Source organism: Astatotilapia calliptera, chromosome 23 (assembly GCF_964374335.1).
Source record: "Astatotilapia calliptera chromosome 23, fAstCal68.1, whole genome shotgun sequence".
NCBI lineage: Eukaryota > Metazoa > Chordata > Actinopteri > Cichliformes > Cichlidae > Astatotilapia > Astatotilapia calliptera.
This window is the reverse complement of record NC_137443.1, coordinates 39,691,370-39,715,127: the sequence shown is the minus strand read 5'-3', so window position 1 is coordinate 39,715,127 and position 23,758 is coordinate 39,691,370. Positions and strand designations below refer to the sequence as shown.

The window sequence follows — 23,758 nt, the reverse complement described above, 5'->3', positions numbered from 1 at the left end:
ATGTTCATTACTGTGTAATTTTCCAGTCCAGCGAACTCAGGAATTGGATTGAAATAGAGCTTGAAAGATAGCTTATAGAAATGTAGAAAAACATGCAGGTAGGGATAAAGAGACAAGGTGGGGCGGGGGATAGAATTAGGTGATTAAGAGCAGAGGAGAGAGTTGTCTGACTGTCTGGTTGATGTCGCAAATGAGTTCAGAGGACAGATGCTGATGGGAGGTAGAGGAGAGAGGGGGCGAGGGAAGAAATGTAGTGATCCTGTTACCTGGGGTGATGATGGCGATGGACGTGATATTCAGCATGGATCTGCAGCTACACTTTAATTACATCAAACATGTATATTTATCTATATTCTATTAAATGCAGTTCAGTTAATGATGATTTCATTTTGAATATTATCACCAGAATAGACAAGAAATAAATATTGTGATAGTTGGTTAAGCAGGGTGTGAAATTGGGGAAATACCTTTTCAGATCAGCATTCAGGGGTTGTTATACTGTAAAGCAGTTTTCACCCCATCACTTAGTCTGTGCTCTTCCAATGGAGAGACACAGATTTGCAGTAGCTGCTGTTTCATTGGCTGAACATGGTAAGGGGCAGGTCTTTGCCACAGGCTGGTGGGCAGGAAGGGGCTGGCTTTAGGGGTGTTGGAGGGGTTGGCTGGAAGTGTTTCAGCCAGATAGTTGGAGTAGACACTCTTTGCTTCCTGCCTGCCTGCTTGCCCGCCTGCCTGCCTGCCTGCCTCGCTCGCTTGCTCGGCAGCTTGGGGAAGAGAGAGAGAGAGATACTGATAGAAAAATCCCTGTCTAGGCATGGACCTCCGGCAGAAGCAGTCAAGAGCTCGCGAGGAATGACAGCAGAACACATGGTCATTAACTCCTGTCGCTGAGGCTGAGGGGAGAGCTGCGCTGTAGCTCCGCGTCACAGAAGCACCGGGAGCGTCCTGCGTTTGGGACAGCAGACAGACAGACAGACACAGAGCTACGGGACCCCCGGTGAAAGGAGGTGGGAAAGAGCCGACAGATTGGCTGGCTTTTTTCCTTTTTCTTTTCAGGAGTTTTGCTGCAGTGCGCTGCATACCAGTCTGGGTGGGGAGGGACCAGAGGGAATGTTTTATCTGTGTGAGAGAAAAGAGTGTAATGCTTAAAAACAAGGAAAAGGGAAGAAAATGCAGACAGAGTGGGATAAATGCGTAGGAGCACTGGGAGCTTGCAGCCACGCAGCAACTGTCCTCATTGCAGTTTCCAGCCCCGTTAATGGACTTTCTCTTTTTCAGCTCCTGCGGGAGAGGCATTATCACAGCGGTTGACTTGCCCCTTCCTCAGTACAAATGTCAAGAGCTCCTTTTTTGCCACATGGGCTGTATATTTTTCACTGCCTCGAGAAAAACTTTCCTGTTGTGTGGCATCTGTCCTGTCGCTGTTCACTTTGTGTAAGTTTTTCCTCGTGACTCTTGCGCAAATTTCCCAAGGCAAAGGTTGTTTGTTAAGAGCACAGGCCGGTGTTGTGGACACAAATAGCCGATGGCTCAAATGAGCTGGAAGTTCGCAGTTCTAATAAGGCACAGTTCATAATTAACCTCTGAGTGAGATGGGGCACGGTTGACGTGTCTTCAGCTTACCGCTGTCTGTCTACATTTAGCCTTGCAATAGACGCTCGGCCGGTGGCAGCCAAGCAGTGGACATTACTGCCTGCATGGAAAAGGCTAGAGTGGTGTCATGCGTCTGGCTGTAGATCAAGGGGAAGTGGGTGTTTTCTAAAATGGAACATCAGTCCAGCCCTTCCTGATGAGAAAATAATGGGGTCTTAATCTCAGACATGTCCTTACTGCAAGACTTTGTCAGCTAGAAATCCCCGCTCTCTGACACTAATGTAAATTCTACCTCGAGCTAATATTAAAAGGATTTAGTGCTTGGTAGAGTTTACAGACATCCTCTGCATAACAGAGCTTTTTCAACTGATCTGTGATACAAGGGCAAGTTTGCTGAATCATTGAGCTCTTATGTTTTCAAGTGCTCAAGTAAGATTTTAACTTGGCTCCATTTGCAGTAGGTGCACTTTGTGTTGGTTTCACTAAATGGAGTGGGACTGGACGTCCTGTTAATCATCATATTTATCTCAACAGCAGTGTTCATCTCCGGCTGCCAGCTGCACTATAATTAGTTGACTTGCCTGAGTCCTTGTAGCTAACTAGGTAGAGGACAGGTTCACTTCAACACGAAAACAAATCCATTTACTGAGTGCAGGAGTCAAGATCGATCAAATCTACTGAAACTTTCTCCTGCCTGTTTTCAATTAAGTGGTTATAAAAACATAGAAAATACATCCAGTTATGAAAAGGATCACGGATAACAAGTGGCCAGTCCCATACCACAAGCAGGGCTATTCAGGTCATTCTGGTTTAGCTAAGGCTATTATGATATGGGACACACCTATGTGCTGACTCTGTGAAATGCTTCTTGCGTTGCCTCCGAACAGTAGCTTAGTCCGGGTATAGCCTCTGCTGAGCCCATCCTTATTGCTAATGGCATTTGATGATATTGAACTGAAGGATCCATAGCTTATGCCAAAGACAATTTCATAAGCATCAGAGCCTCCAGGGTATTAAATACGAATTAGGCTACAAGGTCTAGCCCTGCTCTTGATCCCCACTGGAAGATGCAAAGGAAGATTTTGCAAAAAGGAACATGATGGTGATGTCATACTTGACGTCTCGGTTTGGTTTTTTAGGAATAGAGAACATTCTGATAAAACCTTAACTAAAAGCCTCACTCGTTTTCCATTACTCACTGGAAACTGAACATTTTCCTATTTCCCCTCTACAATGAGGCCCTCTCTACACAGCCTTGAAAAACATTGACCACTTGTTCCTCTTGGCCATGCAAATGGCCATACAATTGCAGTTTGCCAGCACAAAATGGTAATAAATGGAAATTCAGCCACTCAGGCTCCCTGCTCATGCGCTCATCTGTCACAGCCATTTGTATTTTGACTTTATTTTGGTAGCAACACCTTGCTGGTGCCATGGAAAACGTTTCCACAAAGCTTATGACCAGTAGGAACCAGGTAGCTTATCATCTCCCCTAAACAAATACATGCGGTTAAAGATAAATTGCCCAGCACAGCCGGTGTGCACAGATACCAGAATAATGGGTTACATACGTGGTAATCAGAGGTCAAGCCCATGACTTTCACTCGAGACACCCCAGTCCCTCTGACTCTCGTTCAACTAACCAGACTGACCAAGATAATGCTTCAGCCAGCTGGCCTTGGTAAGCATCAGTAATCCATAAAGTCTAGTACTGTGGTGCTTTACTTTACATCTCTATCCTGCTTTATCAGGTCACCCTGTCTGACCACTGTTTGTACAGGACAAAGAGGAGACAAAGTCTTCTTTCAACATCGCAAAAAAAATTACAGAGCAAAAAATTACAGAACAAAAAAATTCCTAACATATACACTAATGTGCATGTGTATGAGTTTATTAGTTTGAGTGTCATTTAAAATGCTGCCTTTCTGAAACAGGACAGTGGACTTTAGCCAGCAAGCATCAGCTATAAAATAATGGCTAATCGATTTCATTACAGTAACATTGAAATAGACTATATTTCTGTGTTGTTGGAGCCACGTTATTATACTAGTCCTTCACAGAGAGGCTTCATTTCTGCAGAACAAAAGCCGCGGTGCAATTTTCTGCCCCAGAAAGGCCACAGATCTGCAGAAGCAATGCCTGGTTCAGCCATGAGGATCTGCAGAAAGGCTCATTTCTAATGCAAATTTTACCTTGAAATGGTATTAAAAGGATTTAGTGTTTAGTAGTGATCCTATGCAGAAAAGCAGTAGTCAGAACATGCTGTGTGGCTCTTCCTACCTGCTGACCATCTGCCCTTCCGTCCTTTCATATCATTGGCATTGTCCTCAAAGCGTGACTACAGAGCTCAGTGTAAACTAAGTCATACTGCATGTTGATGTAATGCATGAGCAAACTAAGGCAGTTTTAAATATGTCAGAGTCACATTGTTAAGGATTGTCAAAGTAGCCTAAATTTACAGTGTGTGCACCGCCTCTGACTTCAGCTACAGTTTTCAATAGTAGTTATTCCAAAGCAATTTATTTCTGCTGTGCTTGAGTTTCTCATGCTCTTAGGATCGGGTGTAATTATATGACACAGATAAGAGGTTCACCCCCCATGATAACAGTTTACTTCCTAGCAGGGGCTTTGGTATGTTTTAGGGATATAAGAGTGTTCTCAGTTGCCACCGCTAAAGAGTGTCTAGCTAGCATTTATGGCTACATCACTTTACAGTTAGATATCCCATCTCTTAAAAGGTTACATTAACGAAGCACATGTAGTGTCTGTTTAAAAATACTGCTAGGGCTGCTTTATTGATTATTTCCTTTATTAAGTTATATATTATTAATTTTTATGTGTCTACTAAACATTTGGCATATAAATGAATGACTAAACCTCTGTAAGTGCAACTCAGCAATTTGCTGCCATCTTAGCAACCCCTCCAGATAAAGGGGTAGTTATTTTGCTGTTTCTGTCTAGAGCCTGACCAATATAGGATTTTTAAGAGCAATACTAATATTTGGTGATGTTAAAATCCAATCTAAATGGTTTATTTCTTGTGTTTTTTTTCTTTCAGAAACAAGAAACATAAACTGTTTTTCCCTAACATTTGTTATGTGTAGGTAATTATGTGTGCTGCCATCAGGGATGTAGCAGACTGCCCTCTTGTGGACAAATTATGCAAATCAATAATTTGAAACATGGTTGAAGGGTGTTTCTGCTATCTCTTCTTTACTTTTCAAATTTTCATTTATTGTCCGTTATAAATGCAGATACCGTTATAATACTGTTAAATAGCTGATATCAACAGATATATTGGCCCCACAGACTCTAATCCCCCCCCCCCCAAAGGGAGGAAATATGTAATCAGTTCAGTGTCCACAGTGTTCAAGATATCATGTGCTAATTTTGTGTGATGGTATATACCAATAACAGCTTGAGCTGATTTAATTTAGTTTAAAAATCGGGTCAAGGTCAAGGTCACACTGTTGAGGGGGAGTTCTCTGAGTGCTCTTGTTACGAGCTTAATCTTGATGGAAAACCCGATTAAATTTCTATTTGTAGATGAGCCAAGTACTCTTACCTAAATTTTTACCAATATAGCACGTCGATATATCTCCCACAACATAGTTAAAACTATCGTAAACAGTCTAATCTGTGCATATGTCAATGCAACAACACAATATCTTTTGAGGTTTGGCTGTTCATTGGCTCTTTGGAAGCAGGGTGGAACCGGCATGTCTTTGTTATTACCAAATGCTTCTTAGTCAGGATGTTGGATATTATTAAGATATTTACTTTACTTTTTCTATTCTGTTTTTTGTTTTGTGTTTTTGACAGCAGTAATACTACATAAACATACAGTTCTATACAATATCAGAACAGATTTTCTTTGTTTTTCTTTATGTTCTGTTTTTCCTTCGTTTTAGTCTTATTACCACCCACATAAGTCTCCTTTGGATCTCTAGTCCTCACCATTCGTTTTGAATATCTTTCTTGGCAAACATTGTTTGAATGTTGCCTGTTGAGACACCTCGGAGTGTTCAGATGACCCTGACCAAGCATTATCCACTCTGTCAGGCTGTTTCTTTTCATCCAAACTTTGATTGCTGTAAACCCCTGCTTTAAATAGAAAAATAGAAAATGACTAGTGGTTGTGTTCCCCTACTATTTCAGCACAACTTGCTGCACCTTTCAAAGTAAGTCATTTCTCAGAGAAATGGCACTATCATCCCTTTACACTCTCTGACAAAGTAGGTTAGCTTGATCACACACTTCTTATGGCTCCTAAAAATAAGAAGGGATTAATTGTTAAAGGTCAGATCTGACATGATTCTTACCTGACTGTCTCTTTTGCAGTGATTGGCTCTTTCCCTGGGGTGATGATGTGAAATTAAATCCAACCTTGGAGAGTGAAGCCTGGGCGTCAGTACGATCAGGCGAGGAAGCTTCTGATCTCATTTCACATGATCAGCTCTGAAGTGGGACAATTAGATTAGCTAGACAAAGGTTGGTGGGTAATTTCAAGAGAAGCTTAAAAAAAAATCTGCCCTCCTATATGCCTGAAATAAACAACAAAAAAATCAATTAGCTTATAGAAAAATGGGCTTCTCCATTTGGACTTTTAGATGTAATTTTTATTTTGGATGTCAAACTGAAGAATTTAGTAGATTCCAGGAAGAAAGGATAAGTGCGTCTTACTTCAGACCTCTGTCTTGTGGACAAGAGATTAAAATAAATACTGTGCTGAATCTGCCAGTAGCATACACCTGTATGACAGCTGCTTCCCTGTCAGGGACAAACCCTGCGAACACGGGTGTACAATTCCCCACAAACCTTCATTAACAAGTGTAGCCTTTCATATGCCATGTGAGATTGGTCAAGATGTTTTCCAGTGGGGTAATCTGTTAACCAGAACTCTATATATTTTTACAGTCCTTCTCTTTCTCCTCCCTCAGTCTGTGTCCTCAGCCCCTTACCCGCCTGCATTTAGCAGAAAAATATTTCCAGATGTGCCAATGAAAGAGCTCCTTGCGCAGTAGCTCCGTAATGGATTTCATATGCTCAAACTAAAGGTCACTTCCTCATATTGTTGCTCTACCAATTGTCCCTCCTCAGTCCCTAGACAACAGCCAAACACAGGGACCAGCGTCTTTGCAGGATGAGACAGGCAGCACAGACGCACCGACGCACGTCTCCCCCCAATGAATGTAAATTGACAGGCTGCCGTCAATGAGCCAGTACCTAATTTGGATGGTGGGAGACCAGTGAATATTGCTGGACACTGGGCAGCGTCATAATCGTGTCTGGCACTGGCATATGCATCTGTCTCGGTCCCTCTCCGGCTGCTGGACGACTGCCCGGAATAGTGCTGCTCTGCGCGGTTTTCTATTGGCTGAACTCGTCCCTCCGTGCATGGCTCTACAGGGCGGGTTGGACCCCGGGGCTTTTTTCTATCTCTGCTCTGACTCTGCGTTCTTGTCCACTGTCTCATAGCACAGTGGCTTTTGCCATTCCCCACTTTGTATGCAATATGTTGGAAAGCCACTGGGCTTGCAGTCACCCCGTACAAAGGCGGACAGCAGCGACTGTGGGACTTAGACTCAAATGGCTTCTGAATAACCTTTTAACTGCCTTTTTTTCTGGTTTATCAGGCCTGTCCCCTTTGGAGCTAGCACTCCTCTGGGGCAGTACACACACAAATTCAGATTGACACGCATAAAACAAACACCGTTAACGCCTGCTGAAGCCTGTTAGATAAATTGTTTCCCGTCATAATTAGCGAGCCATTTTCTCACTGTGAAAATAGCCTCACTCTGTTTGTCTCTTGTCTCTACTTTTCTCTCTTTCACTTCTCCCTTTTAGATCACTGACAGAAAGTGCCTTGTGAGACAGCATCCCTACTTGATGATCGCTGAGTGTTTCTGAAGAACTCCAGATTTTTTTTTTTTTTGCCCTCTGCGATCGTGACGCCACACGGCTCGGCTGTGAGGATCGCTGACCCTTGATTTGTCCTCACCTGTGATCTGTGTGAAGGAAAAGTAAAGAGCTGCTGGAGCTGCTGCATAGCTGGCCAACGTGCCAAAGCTCAGAGAGAGGGTAACAATAAAAAGCCACAAACTTTGTATTATCCTGAACTGTGCCATTGTACCTCAAAATAACCCTGATATCCACCCCTTGCAAAGATATCATCACTCACGCAGAGGACATTTTGGGGACACGGGTACATCGACTAAAGCTTTTCTCTGAGCATGCCCCCTCTGCCTTTCCAGACGTTCGCACCTGAGACTTACTGATTGATAAACAACTAGCTGTTTGACTGAGAAACTCCACAATAGCGCAATAGTGTAGTCCCATGTTCAGGTCACAGAGACTTTGCCAGTCCATTACCTCCACGTTCCTGTCTGCAAGGACAAGCCTGATCCACTGACCTGAAGCAGATCATTTATAGCTACACATTCTGCTGCTTCTTAGTTCTTTTGTTTTTTGGGGATATTTTTGTTTTTGTTTCTTTTTTTTAACTGGAGTGCTCCTCTTCAGAGGATAACCTCCACATTAAACCTAGTGGCTCTGCTGCAACCCGGCTCTACAGCCAGCGCTGTTGACATGGCTCTAAACATTGCCTCCATACGGGACACAAAATGGCTGACCCTGGAAGTGTGCCGGCAGTTTCAACGCGGGACTTGTTCACGCAGTGATGAAGAATGCAAATTTGCCCACCCACCCAAAAGCTGCCAGGTGGAGAATGGGAGAGTGATCGCCTGCTTTGACTCGTTAAAGGTAAGGACTGCAGTTTTCTGTTCATGACGTCTAGAATTTGAGCTGCTTGATTTGTTATCTGTCAATCCCAGGCATACAGAAGTGATTACTGTTAGTTTATATCTGCCGTGTGATATAAAACACATTTGTGCACTTGGATTACATCTCTGCAGAAGCAGTATAATACCTGACACAAAATGTTACAGCTTTGTGCTCTCAAATGGTCAGCGTGTTGTAGGTTGTGCGCTCAGCGCGTCATGTCATGTCCCCACGCTGTGCTGCTGTTAGCCGACCAGTCTGACCTGTGAAGTGAAAAGGCCACAGAGGTTTTGTCATGTGTGTGCAATTCGTTTTCTTTTTTTTCATGGGAAGTTCTTCTAATATTACTGTGCCTTGTCCATCATGAGTACTTGTGGGTGAGCATCTGATCGCCTTGAGTCACTCCAGGGCTTCTATTCCTGGATGCATGTCAGCTGTCACATGCAACCAACAAACACCAGTCAGTGCTTGTTTTGTCATATTGGTTCACACAGATCCAAGAAGAGGCATTACATCTTCAAAATGCGGATAATCTGCTTTTGTCAGCCTGAATACATGGATTGAATATGTGCGGCATTACATTGTACCACGTTTTGTTCAGGGAAAATCCACTAGAAGCTTCAAAGCCACGTTGAAGTGTTTATCCCTTTAATAAGGCTTGTAGTTTATTTGTTTGCTCCCTCCCCTTTATCAAAAGTTAAATTGTTTTAATTTGTACGTTTGAAACAGATTTTACTGCACAGTTTCATAGTAGTAAAACATCACTTAAATTAGCTCAACACCAGACACTTTAAAGCCAACCCAGTCGTAACAAGGTCGATTCACACATGCCCCCCTCATGGTGCAAATAAGATCCGAGAGCACCCTTATTATTTTCAGGCTGTGCAGGGAAAAAAAGAACTGAAAAACAGATGTGACAATGATAAATAGCCAAAGAAACTAGAGCAGAACACTAGAACTGTAAGGAGTTTGTCTTTGTTTTAGGTATAAACTGTAGCTGCATTTCACATTTAGAACAGTGCAATGTGTGGTGAGTGCATTTCACATTTTTTAAGGCCCGTGCCAAAAGCGGTTCTACTAGATTGGCACGTTTCTCTGAATGTTAAAAATGTGAAATAATGGTAGAGGACATTTTTGAATCTTGATCGCAACCTTCATGAAACACATTGCAAAATGTGTAAGAAGTCAGTTTCATTCCAAAGTTTCTCATGGTCTTTATTTATTTGACACTGTAAAGAAACAAGCTGCTTTTATGTTGCTACAAGCTCCTTCCTTGGCTAAGTTATTGCTAACAGTCAGCCACTGAGTGACATTCTTTCCCAGCTGCCAGATCTTCTGAGCTCTTATGCCGTGATTGTTTAATGAGCAAACAGCTGACTCTAATCAGAACTGATTTGTTGTTGCACCAAGTAAGGTTAAGCCTGATATGGAATCTCTGCAATCGCTATGATTTCCTTAATAACTCCAAGTTGGCATTCTTGGCTGAAGGGGAACTAGAATGACCTGAGTAGTCAACCTCATACTATGTTTAGTTTAGACTGTGCTCTGTGACATTTTTTTGTGTAAACACTGGCTTTGAGGCAGTCATCTGGCAATTCATTCTTCAGCTGTGGCTTAAGCTGTAGAATAAAAGAAAAGTCTATGTGTACAATGTGCACTCAGGATTTCTGGATATCAAAGCCTCAAGTTATGCTGTAAACCCTGTTCTCAGTTATCATTATTGACATACTTTAAAAATGCCTTTATGTTATCACTTCTGTTATAATACACAATCTTGATGGTAGTTTCTACCCAGAACATTTTCAGGTATGGACTACAAGCATCCTCGACTGATTCCCATTTGTTTCCTTAAGGGATTTCTGACCACAGCGACCAGACTTCTTCTTCTTTCTTTCTTTCTTTCTTGTTTTTTTGTGGTCTGACCAAAGGCCATCTACAAGTAAGCCTTTTTTTCCTTAACAGCAAAACCTCCTGACAGTTACTGGGACAGTTTCTGAAGCTACCTAAATATATGGGGAGATATCCATTACTTTTACATCAGTAGTGGATGGGTCCTAAGGATTGCATGCATAAAATCACGTAAACAAAAACTTGAAAAGTTTGCTAAATTTGCCCCAGATAAGGTGAAATGTTTTCTTTTTTCTGCATGGTATACTTTATTACGCAAGCATACAACTTCATTGTGGCTTCATTACTGGCTCAGCTCTACTTCATGCCATGCAAATTTGTGTTTTGTATACGTTAGACCAGAAAAAAGATAAGCACGCCTAACTACAGCTTCACAACCATAGACAGGTAGTATAACAAATAGATAAGTCTGCTCCCACACCGTTGATGTTGTTGTATTTGTTGCCAGCTATTACACCATCCTGATCCATATAAGTGCTGGTTTGCTGCTTGGGGGGTTTCTTAATTTTTAAAAAAATTTAAAATCTAAAGGTCATGACACAGGATAAGAGTTTTTTGCTGGTATCTCTCCCCTACATGGGCTTTTTTCCCTTCCATAAGTGGCTTGCATTATACTGCAGTATTCTAGCAAAACAGTAGCATTTCTTACATTTACCGCCCGGACTTGTCTGGCAGCCTGTTAATCTACGATCTTCTGCTGTCATTGAAGACTGCCTCCTTAACCCAGCTTAACTCCTAATGCAACTAAAAAGCTAAATGTATAGACAAAGACACAAAATTTCACCCCTTCTAACCCTAATTTCCCCATCCAGCCCACTGACAGAAGGAGAATACAGTATTCTCTGTACTTTTTAACTCCAACTCACCCCCACTCTCGCAAAGACTTTCCTCGTGACAAGAGAATGAATGCTTTATTATGCATTAGGAAGTGTGTTTCAGTCCATTGCAGGCTGATTTTCACCCCCATTATGCCCGTATCATCTTCCTGGGTCTTCTCATCCGATAGGGTTATCATGCCAGGGTTGGGTGCTGCCAGGCATGACTTGGCCAACGATCAGAACGGTCTTTCTCATAAACACGTAAATGGTAGTGCTTGGGAAAGGAGCAGAGAAGGAGGTGTAGCACTGCTGCTGCGCTTGTCGAGCAGCAGTAGGCAAACATTCCAAGGAATGGTCGCTGTTTTGAGTTTCTAAAAACACTTCTGTGACCACAGCGGCTCTGCACCATCATAGTTTTATCTTAAACTTGTCAGCTCTCTGCCAAAATAAAAGCATTTGCTTTTTATTTTATTTTGGATGAACGCTTATGCCCTAATTTTCTTACTGATATTTTACTTTGGGCTGCACAGCATTTGTTTTTTTAAATCTAATGACTTGGGACATGGTGATATGTAAATTGCAGGGATCTCTGACTTGTTTTGGTCATTTTTTTTTCATAATGCAGCTTCTAAAAGGTGCAATTCAATTAAAACATGATGCAGCAGGACTGCTTAATTAAGGTGGAAAGTTATACCTCGCAGAATTGGCGGACAATTGGGCGTTGTAGTTCTGCTGGATATAAATTGCATTTGAAAGCATAATTCACTTATTGCTGTTGTGTGGGGATCCGTCTTTACCCAAGAGACCCAAAGAACAGCGTGGCTTTTTAGATTTCCAATAATAAGAAACTCCAGCAAGCAGTGAAGCCACCAGATCATGGGTTTTACGGCAAATGCATGTCTACGTTAGAGGGGGACTTTCGTAGTGTGGTCAAACAGTCGCTCGTGCATGTTTCTTTTATCTGAAATATCTGGTTTTGCATTTTCTGTTAGAGAGTTTTGCATGGGTTAAATAATGGTGAGGGATCACTCCTTTCTCGTTTACTTCCTACTTTCTCAATCATAACGCTTGCAGCACCCTCACACGGTGCTGCTCTCAGCATTTCTATGGTGTAATTTCTAGGGGATTATTTTTGTCCCCTGCTTTACTCTGTGGGTTTTAGAAACAGCCCTTCTATGCTACATTTATCATCTCTCAAAATAGGAGAAGCTTCTTCATCCCTGTCCAGCTAAAGCTGAACTAACATTTAGTCGGTGTGCATGAGAGGGGTTATAAAGTATCATTCGTTTCAATTGAGACCTGACAGGAACGTTTGGGAGTGGTGACCTCGCAGTGGGAACTTTTCAGATATGTCAACTGTTTTTTCAACCACATATCAGATTTCCAACATGGCTATGGAGCCCATTATAGCCCAGCTCTGCTCCCATAACTGTCCAAATAGTTTTAGTATGTTTGTTCTCTTGCTTTGCGATAGTCACAATTTCGTTGTACATGTAGAATGAGAATAAAAGGCTATTCTATATGTTAGTGGTGTTAACAATCTTGTCTATGTTTTATCTTCTGAATTAGGAAAATGACATTCAAATGGAACAAGTTCAGACAGGTTTGGTGGCTGCTAGACAGAACATGACATTTAAATGTCATATATGAATACAAATTGTTGTATGTCAGCAGCAAATTACCTCCATACAGCTAGCTTATTTTAAACTAAATAAATATGGAGATATAGTTCTATCAGTAAGTCAAAACAAGAACGTTAAGTCTGTGCTGTCATCTGAACCTTGATTTGTCTTAATCTGTTTACATAATTTCTTCCGTTGCAACTTTGACATAATTCGAGCTAAACATGATAGAAAACCGAGAGAGGCAGCTCTGTGTCTCCAGTAGTTTCAGAGATGTGTTGTGGTTGAAGCCATTTCCTTTAAGCTCTTTGATAATTGTTGCACCGTGACCATGGAAACCATCATAGAGTGGTGGTGGTGGTAGAGATGAGTGGAAGAGAGGGCTTGGGTAGTAAATGAATGAGAATACCTACCTTAATGGAGTAAATGCAATCATGCCGGTCATGTGATGATGTCACATTGACTGTGCAACCATTAGACATCAGCCTTTCGTCAGTGGTTAGGTTTGACTATATTTGACATGTCTGGATGGGGTTTTTTTCATTCTAAGTTAAAGCATAAGACACATATGTATAATAATCAGCTGCAGAAAATTAACAGCCATTTTAGAGTTTCACTGGTGCCTTTGCAGACTTTGAAGCCTTTACAAAACAGACTGAATGCCTGACAGCACGGTCTGTTTAGATTTCCTCCCCCACACTTATTTGCACCAGTAACATTTTACCAGGTGACCACCACGCCTGAATGAGCTTCCGTAGGCTGAGAGTTGGGGCTGGGGGTGGGGGGTAGCCTGCTGCATCTGAGCGCGATCATGTTTCGTCAAGTTGCAGTCGTCAAAAAGAAAGCAGTGAAGCAGGACAAACAATAGGAGCTACTACTTTCAGGTGTGCAGTGTTTTCTCATTTGTATCACAAGCTCGCCACAGTCCCCATGGGGATGAAGCGCCCTGGTTTCCCTCACTTAGTAAGAACACCTTAATCCGGACTGTGCTTTAAAAGAGCATGCTCCACTGTAAGTGTGTTATCGGAGGGCGTGGGACGGCTGAAAATAAAGAAGCGAGGGAACATGGGAAGAAGGGAAGGTGTTCATATTTGAACGGTTAAGAGAATAAAAATACAAGAGTAAAACTGTGAAGGTGGGACTTTAAGGTTGTTTCCTGTCTGTAAACGACAGATCTCACCAGGTAGGGAAGTAGAGCAAAAACTTAAGCCACTTATCAAAAACTCTTATTAGGATTCAAGAGAAGTGTGCCTACTACCTTGATTTAATTTCTTACTCCAGATAAACCTGTCAAGACAGAAAGCAGACATTGAAACATAAATACTAATGCAGCCCAAAGACCTCTTTTTAAGTTTAATGGATCTGTAACTTAACCATAGCTTCCCCCCTCTGAGCTCAGTACATTTGAATTTTTGTGGGAAGCTTCAGTGAACATGAACTTTCTGCCCGTGGCCTCAGTTTGCTTCTCCTCTCTTGTTTTAAAAGATGGGCTCGGCTACATTCCTCAGTGTAATCCTCCCGAACTGGGCCACACCCTGGGCAGAGCAAACATGTGGAGGGGAATGTATGCCGCGCAGCAGGAGTTGGTGTCCCCCCAGGGTCATTCACCCAGACACAATGAGGCACTGACTTGAGCCTAATGTGGGGCTGCAGTGGATGCGGCATGCTTTTGATGAGCCCCTAGGAGACCCCACACTGCTACCGTTCCTTAAACAGGCCTCCTCGTAGGCAGACAAATGCATGCACACACACTATCTTGCCAGTGCAAACCATGCCAAATTTCATTTGATCCATGTGATTTCACCCCCTCCACAGCCCCAGTCTATCTGAAAACATCTACAAAGGTATAGAGATAAGAGTCAGGGAGAGGGAAGTCTGATCAGATCTCTGTTTCCTACTCAGGTCTAGTTAGTCAGTCTGGTCACTCTGTGTGCTGGAAATGTTTAAAAGAAGAACCACAAAAACATTTGTTTATGCATGTGAAAGCATATTACCCACCATTAAACCCCAGTGATAGATCACTGTTATAGTGGGATTTGTAAGGAGTCCTTGAGCAGTGTAGAAAATTCTGTTTTACATCTGGTCACATTTATAGGTCATATGTTGATCATTGAGACTGTGTGTTATAATTTGGTTGATAGTTTACATCCTGTAGAATAGAGCAGGGCGATATGGCCAAAAATATTTATCACGATATATATTTGAAAATTTGCGATAACGATATAACCGACGATATAATTGATGCGAGACAAAATACAACTCCACAACATTACTAGCGCAAAAAGACAACCTTCCATTTATTTTCACTTAAACAAGAAGCTGGTTTTTATGTACATTAAAGCTTTATAAAAATGTAACAGTGCAAATGCAAATTCCTTGCTGAAAGTTTAACCAAAAGGCATTTCCAGTAGAAATGGGCTGACATATCCTGAGCATAACCATATATAATATCCACTGAAGTTAAAAAGAGGTGCTTTGCAACATTAAACTGCAGTGTGCAGTATGCATTTTTCGGACCGTAAGGTGCACGGGATTATAAGGCACATTAAGCGAAACAAAGCAGTCAGATAAATCAAACTTTATTAAACTCATTCTTCTTGCTTCCTCCACTTCTGTACCATTGATTCATTAATGTTGAATTCTCTGGCAGCGGCTCTATTCCCATGTTGTTGCAGTATATTAATGACTAACCTCGTATTGTGGATGGATTATCTCAGTTGTTCTCCTGACTGAAGTTTGGTCCGTTTACAGCATCCTGCCATGCGATTGCATTTGTCTCTAACCATGAAGAACCTTCACGTTAACTTTTATAAGTGGAAAAGTGTTAGTGTTCGTCCTCCAGCTTCACTGTTTATGTTATGCTAACATAGCTGTGTCGCTAGCGATCACGTAGCACATCATTATATACTAGCTAGCCCAACTTCAGTAACCCTACAAACGTCACTGCTGTTTAGTTTCCTGTCTTCATTTATGTTGGAAGTGATAGCAGAGCTGTACGTTTGATTTTTTTCAGAAATCTCTCAGTCAGAACATGCAATATCATGCTTAGGTAACTAGCGAAACTAGCGTGCTAACTTCCGCTAGCTTCCTGCTAACTTCTAACTCCGTTAAATGTAATAACTTTTGTTTTCATGGATGCCTGGAAGTTAAACTTTATAGTTACACCTGGTAAAGCAGCAATGCTGATCGTTTTATTAAAGATGAAAGAATTTAGACAGTTTTTAACTCTAAGTGACGCTGCAGTGTTGTTTGACCTGAAGTATACGGAGTTTAGGACCCAGATTACTCCCAGATTTAAGAGCATCTTAGTCCGACAAATATGACAATAACAACGGCCGCTTGCATGTTCTGCAAAAAAAATGTGCTTTGTCGTGTATCTGACGGACAAACACCAAACCAGTTCCACATCACGGAAGTTGCACCATTTTTACAAACCAATTCTGGTTCATCTGTTTCACTCAACAATCGGCCATGTGCGTATGAAAACAAAGGCACTGCGCATGCGCGTTTTACTCCCATTCTATCGCGATATTTCATTTTCCTATCGTTGCCTAACATTATACCGGTATTACCGTGAACGGTATAATATGGCCCAGCCCTACTGTAGAAGTTCAAATGTTGTCTTCTGTGTTATATTATTATATTACATGGGGATCCATTGATGTTAAACAGTCAGTATTAGTTGTTATCGGCGTTGTTACCTGATATCGGCATAACAACATGACATGTACTGACATCTCTACTTGTTGTGTTACAAAAGGTTTGTGCTGACTAAGATAGTCTGATCAAGATGCTTTTATAATTAGTATTATGAAGGAGCATGGCATAGCAATAAAAACATCTGGAGCAGCCAAAACGCTTCCATGTCTTTTAAATTTCATGTTATTCTGACATGTTACATGTTTTTTTAGCTGAAATTAAATTTCAGGTTAAAATTTCACACTACTGCTGTTGATCAGCAAAGTCAACACACGCCGATATTTTAACTGGGCCACCGCTTTGACCCACATTTGTGTTGGTCAGTGTGCTTCAACGTTGTTGTTTGTGTGAGTCTGCCATTTGTAGCTGAAAAACTCCACAATATCAGCTCCACATTTCTCGTTTGCTGCTCTGAGAAATCAGAGCTCAATTGCTGGGATACTGTTGGCGCTGTTGGTTCCAAATCTTGTGCTCTAGCAACAGGATTTTTTGGTGAAAATGTTTCCTTTCCATGTGGGCAGCCAACCTAAAAATAAAACAAGGAGCCAAATGAAAATCATCGGACAATATTTCATGCAATTTTGTGTGGAAATTATGGGTTTTCAGATGTCAGACAGATGAGAATAAGCAGTATTTACTTTTGTTAAAGTAAATGTCAGGAAAAACTGTGTTATTTTATCAAAAATACACCAAGGCGGCTCTGCTTTACATCGCTCCAATCAGTGCTATAATGAGGCCTGATAAACATGTCCAGTATTCAGCACTCTCTGCTTCCCATTCTGCTAATGTGCAGCCTTTGTTATATCACCTAATGGGGTTGTAGTTTTGATCTTGAACTCTATTATGTCTTCTCTTTTAAAAAAAGCAAAAAAAGATGTATGGCATTACTGTTGTTTAATGTCAGATTGAATAGTAGGTGTTCTTCATCCAATGAGCTGCCTGCAACATGATGGAACGACTGAGCACTGAAAATCTGCCCATCTGCTGTACCAGTGTCTCACCTGGTCTCAGTCCACCCACTACCTCTGAGTCATCCTCTTTTTCCATCTCTCTCAGCTGCCCACAGTGCTGATAAAGTACTCCATTTTCTGCATTATTTTTTTTCTGCCTGTGGAAAAAAAAAAGGTAACTTAAATCAGTGCTGCAGAGTCAATGGCATCCTCACATTTGATGATTTCAAAGCCAGCTGGACTCAAACTCCCTTACTGCTGCAGTAGTTGTTGCTGTTGTGAGCACCTCTGCAGTAAAGCAGAAGGCAGATCTATGCCAGAGTGAGGCAGGAGGCATGCTGTGCGGTTGACCTTTAGTATCAGCCCCATTAATTATTGATACGTAGTTTCATCATCACTGAGAGACAGACTCAGGTTTTCTAAGGGTAGCACATATTTACCTGCTTTATTCACTGGAACCTAACCTTAGATTAAAAATGCACTGTATATCATGCTTGAAAAAAAAATCATTATCTTCAGCCTTCTGTGTTTTTTTCCTCCCTTTGGAAGGGCAAGCGATGCCTAGTGGTAGCCGCAGTATGATCACTGTATTGCCAGTGTACTGAAGCATATGGCGTTGGCTGTAGCCCATTTTAAACACTGAAATTAATCGTTTCACTGGGAATGTGTTGACTGCTTCCTCGGGGTTCTTTAATTCTCTGGTGATAAGTAAATGGACAAGCTTACAGAGGCACGGAGTTCAAGATGCTTCCACCCAACCACCCTCAGTTTGTAGGCAGACGCACCTTGGGAGCTGCAAACAGTTAGACAGACAGGCCCAGCTGTCTCCTAGGGGCCAGTCTTTATAATTAGACAAAGATCTCCTTAATTGGCTCCATCTAATGAGGCAACATAAAGGCAATCTTTAGGGGACCTCTTCTTTTTTCCTTTTTTTTGGTTTAAATGACTGTTGGGCTGTGTCAGAGGCAGTTGTAAACCAGTCCTACCATGACATCCCAATCCCTTGTGGAGACTTGTCAGTGCTGCGAACTTCAAAAGCCTACATGTCGGTATGTCACTGTAAAAAAGTCATTTTGCTAATAAAGTAAGCACCAAAAGCTACACTGACAGTGATTGACACTGGGCTTGCATATGAAAAAGAGAAGTGACAATGGAGTGTGCCCTGTGTGAACTCCATTTTAGAAGTGTTCTGACTCATATCCTATTCAGGCTCATTGAGTGGCAGTGACGGACTGCGCAGTAAAAGTGGAATCTGCCATAATTACTTGTCGAAGCCTTCCAATGCGCGCTGCTGCGCTGCAGATACTGATGAGCTAAATGGAGACCCCCATTTTGAGAAATGGCACTTAAAAAGTTGGTGCTTTGTACTGGCACACATAATAAAGAGACAGTCACTTGTCTTATTTTGAGTTAGCATATGGACTGAATTAGGCTGATGAGATCATGCGGGGTTGTGCCTTTGTCTGAAATGGCCGATCGCCCAAACCAGTATGCTGTTGCAGTCAGTGGCACAAGGTTGAGCAGACTATTAATTCAAGGCCAGTCTAGTTTTTTTCTCGAGCATCAAGCTTAATAGGCCAGGCTAAAGCAGCTCTATGATGGAGTAATTTGATAGAGCCTGTCTAGATGAAAGTCTTGGCGTCAGTGTAAATGGCTCCTGTATTAGTGAATGAAAGGCTTAAACTGAGCCTGTTACGCTCCACGTTTTTAATTGCTGGGCTCTACTACAGTAGCTTTGTATGGTTCACGGTTCATAATCATCCTTATGTATCTTTTACCAGCTCCTTAGTTCAGTCACTGTCTAAACAACCTCCCTTTAAGCCAGCTATCTTCTGATTGGCTGCCCCTCACACACAGATCCTGTCTGAAGCCTGAGCTTTTGGCTCACAGGTGTTACCTGTATATATGCAAAGTCATTTTCTGAATCTCCATCATTGTAAAATATGGCAGAATAATAGGAAAAGCACAGTAGGCCCCCTTTATAGCTTTGTAATTAGAAGGAAAGCTAAGAAAACATAGTCATACTCAGCTTATTCAGATCCAGTACTGGTTCTCAAATGATGCTTTGTCGACGCTTCTTTTCTTGGCTTGGCTATGAACTCCCACAGCAACAATAAACTGATGTTTGTTAATAAAGGATGAGCCGTGTTTACTTCCACCTGTGTCCTATTTATGTAGTTTTGGATATCATTCCTAACGGCACTCAAAGCACAAAGTACACACAGAGTGTTAAGTTTGACCTGTGGGAATGGTGCAATATCACTACGCAGAATAGGAATGGCAACTTTTGTGTTTCCTTTGATGCACTAAAACATATTTGGCAGGATGCATCCTTCTGTTCTATTTAAAACCCAAGCTAGAGGTATTATTTGTATTTGTATCACTCTCTTGCCTCCTTTCCCCTACCACAGAGGGTGGCCATACCATAAAGGTCAACTTTAGGTCATAGCAGCATTTCTGTTCCTGTGGGTGGGTGGTTGTATGTTTGGGCCAACAAGGAGCTGGGGGGGGGGGCTTGAAAAGTTCATGGACAAAAGTGAGATGGCCAATTTCACACCCAGCAGATGCCTGCTCCAGTGACCCACAGCGACAGGTGGGAGACACTAATTGGCAGAGCGCACCCTCGCAGAGTTGGCTCAACCCATGGTGGGTGAGGGAATGAAGGTGGAGACAGAGGAGGGTGAGAGTGAAAGAGTAGTGGTGACAGTGGTGAGCATAAATTGGCACCGCAAATTGTCGAAACACGCATGGAAGGAAGAGTGTCAGGTTTAACAGCCGCACGGCTCAGGTGCACACCGCCTGTGATTCATGCCTGTTTCCATCTTACCAAAAAAGGCACATTTTGCATTTGATAAATAAACTGTTGCCGCTCTCTAATGTGGTCCTGTTTGCATTTCCATAGTGCCACTGAATTCAGTTTGCTTTCACTTCCTTTTGGACCTGTTTTCTCCAAGGGAAGTCAAAGCTTCCCTTGGAGAAAACAGGAAAAGGACAAGGTGATGACATAAGTGAATAACGTGATCAATGTGTTTGCCTCGTTCGGACGATTTTAAGATAAAACACACCCTGCAGCTCAAAGGCTGAGTCACTGTGTCACTACCGTGGTTTATTGATCTTATTTCTTTGACCAAAGGGCAGCTATTACTTTAACCAGGTATGAGCACTTCTTCTACTCTGTCTTCCTCAGTGTTCTCAAACTTATGAGGACTGTTTGTATCATCTCCATATGGGATTAGAGCCTCCACAGCCCACAGGAGAGAGAAGAGGCCTCAGTGGCCTCATCACCAGGGCCAACAAACAACCAAGTGATGTTGCTCTTATTCACCTTTGGTTGTGTATAGAACGAAAACACAAAAACAACTTGCGTTTGAAGACACTTTCAAACCTTAAATTATCACTACATGTACATCTAGATTCCACAGTAGTAAATATATAAAATCAGACTTTTGGAAAGCGTGACACAGATATCCAAGTTAGTTGCTGATATAGCTACGCACAATTTATTTCAACACGCTTGTGTGGGTACTTCTTTTGCACTGCAACAGAAATAGTGTACAAGATGTAATAGACTGGAAACTTTGCCCAGTGGAGTGGAAAACAATATGCTTCTGAGCCATAAAAAAGACAAAAAACAATCATTTAGCTGGTTAAAAATCTTAGACTTTACTACATTAAATGAGTGCTCTAGTGCCCAGGATCTAATTTGGTGTTTTAGCAAGGTACTGTATTAACTGAGGCACTTGCAAACAACTCTACAGCTTTCTGAATTCTGTCTGAAAAACAGAATTGACAAGGAGGTATTTTCATTTAAAACAAAGTCAGTGGTGCGTAGTGAGTACTTTTTGCCTGCGGTGCAGGCGAGACTTCTGGCAATAGATAATGCTTCCAGTACCGCTCTAATATGCGGGCCTTTTTGTTTCGCAGCCACTCCCAAGCTATGTTTTCTGCTGGTATCGCCACCCTTTACCATGTGTTCCTTTCATTAAGAACATCAGTTTTATCATCGACCTAGCCAAAGAAAACTCTGGTTTTACTATTTGCCCTTCTGGTTCTTCTTCCGAAGAATTTTTAAAAAGCAATGGCTTCTACGTGAGCACATACACGCCCAATGTACATGAGCAATATTGTGTTGTGTTTTTTCACACATATAGATGGATCTAGAAAGTGTATTAAAATGCTTGCATGAACAGATACTGTTTCTATCTAACTCCCTTTTATAATGTCATCTCTTGATTTATCATCGCGCAATGTTTAGGTTAGTCTGAAACACAGAGTGTGGTTTGTCTTGCTTACCATGTATTTATTAAACATAAATAACTTTCCGACATATGGAGTTTCATCAAAGATACAAGATTATACTCAATAACTGAATTATTAGTTTGATTGTAAAATTAATTCTTGAGTAAAAGAAACTGTCTGGTTTCTTTGTAGGTTGAATCATAAACCTGCACTTCGCAACTTTTTTTTGTCAGCAACCAAAGCTTTAATCTCCAAACAGGAGAGTAAGCAGCCATCCAGCGTTTCTCCCCCTATCTGCTGAGTGTGTTAGAAAGAGGCTTTGATGAATAGATCTCCTCTCTCCCCTCCATCTCATTATCCTCCTTTATCTGTTTTATGGATTTACACAACTCCTCAACATGTTCTGACATGCGGTCGATAGTGTCAGCAGAGAAAGAAGATGTAGGCTAGCCTTTTTTTTCATGTTCCCACATTATTTTATTTATTTCATTAGCAGTTGTAGCTGATTTGTGCTATTTTTGCACCACTGTGGAGTAGTTTTGCCTTTGATCGCTAGAGAATGATTGAAATTGTATCTGTCAACAAATGTAAAATTAGGAAATTTAAAAAAGAGCCTACCGGCTTTCTGCTATTTCCTCTTGGGGATGTGGCACAGTTCTTTTCAAACTAGGCCATCAACATCATATAACCTATTTCTATGATGTCTTTCACCAATATGGCTAGTTGAAGTTAGCTGTAGGACTGCCCTCATATCATTGCAGAGCTGACAGGATGAGCATAGGGAAATGACAGCTTGTTGAAAGCAGGTTAATGCCTCCGTCTTCTAGCTGTGACTCACTTATCAACAGACTGAGAGGTGGCAATGTCATAGCTGAGCCTTTCTTTTGGATAGTATATAGTTTTAGACGTGTATGGGAAAGTGAGACAGCTGCTTCACTTCAAACACGCTGTATGATTGTGCCCAAGTGTCTATGTCAGCTTCCTCGCCAATCTCCCTCTATGTGTCTTATTGATACTTGTTTACGTTTTTGTGCGTACAGAGTAAATGAGCTCTGCAGGGTGGGTTTCATGTCTCAGCAGGTCACAGATGATCAGATTAACTGAAGCAAGGCTTCAGCCTCCAGCTGGATTAGCAGCGGGAACCGGGGCTTTGCAGGTGCCTCGCAACGGTGCCACTGCAGCCACACTTTGAACGTTGCCTCCTCAAAAGACGGTTACAATACTCACACTCGTATCCAACATAGTTAGTTATTATAGCCATCAGCTGAATGCTGATAGGCTTCTTTTTTTTCCGCTGCTCCACGACTGCACAAAAGCTCCTCGATCCATACCCTAGATGGTTAAACTATAGGTTGTTTTCACAACCTGCAACAAGTATATATATCACAGCTCCTGATAGAAAATTGTTTATACCCTGCAGACTATTTAACCACAGTAGCGCAGAAAATTAATGAAGACCCTGTGTATTGATTAAGAACATTTTGTTTTTCATTTCTCTCTCATGAAGTCAGGCACATATTGACTACCAAAACATCTTTAGTGTAGTGTTTATTTGTAATTCTAAGTAGGAATTTAGACAAACAACTCCAACATTTTCTTGAACTGCCTGATCTGCGGTGTGAGTCAGACTGTCTATAACCCTTCTTCCATTGATTAGTGAATTTCTTTGAAGGCTGAGCATTTTGGCCGTGTCATCTCATTGTTTGGAAACCAGACGTAATGATCATTGGGACACTGCATACTGCATTCTTGTATTTTGCTCGTTTGTGTTGTTGTGTTTGCACATCTCTGTTGCTTGTGGGGCTCGCACACAAGAATTTCACTCACATGTGCTGTGCCAGTGTGCCTGCACATGTGATGTGACAATAAAAAGTGATTTGATTTGATTTGATTTGATACTTGTGTGCTTGCAGCTTGTCAGTCACATGGTAAAGCAAATTCTGCCATATCTTCCTCGTTACCTGCTGGTCATTAGAAATAATGCATTTTAAAGGCACTTTCTTTTTATAGAGTTTTATGGATTTAACTAACTGAAGACTCCCAGTGCATTTCTGTGTCATGAGATCATGGGCATGTGATTTTCAGCTGATGCACAACGTGCTGCAACTGTTCAGAGATGTTACCACACAGACTTATAAGGACACAGTGT

At 41.7% G+C, this 23,758-nt stretch overlaps 1 protein-coding gene and 1 long non-coding RNA gene across 17 annotated transcripts in view; one reads left to right on the top strand and one right to left on the bottom strand.

The window, feature by feature from the left end:
- Window positions 1-23,758, top strand: part of mbnl2 (muscleblind-like splicing regulator 2) — a 54,470-nt gene that overhangs the window by 2,651 nt on the left and 28,061 nt on the right. For 11 of the 16 annotated variants that reach the window (XM_026159241.2, XM_080296898.1, XM_026159250.2 and 8 more), the window contains exons 1-2: window positions 657-1,007; window positions 7,441-8,355. In XM_026159241.2, coding sequence (XP_026015026.1) covers window positions 8,182-8,355 — 174 coding nt within the window. In that variant the 5' untranslated portion in view covers window positions 657-1,007; window positions 7,441-8,181. Of the gene's footprint in view, window positions 1-656; window positions 1,008-1,413; window positions 1,435-5,934; window positions 6,085-7,440; window positions 8,356-23,758 lie in introns of those variants that run through there. The other 5 variants (XM_080296896.1, XM_080296897.1, XM_026159237.2 and 2 more) reach the window with 5 other exon arrangements.
- LOC145424092 (uncharacterized) lies at window positions 16,576-17,733 on the bottom strand. The gene is made up of 2 exons (XR_013905048.1): window positions 17,422-17,733; window positions 16,576-16,946 (listed from the first exon to the last, which is right to left on the bottom strand). It is a non-coding gene; the product is annotated as an uncharacterized LOC145424092 (long non-coding RNA).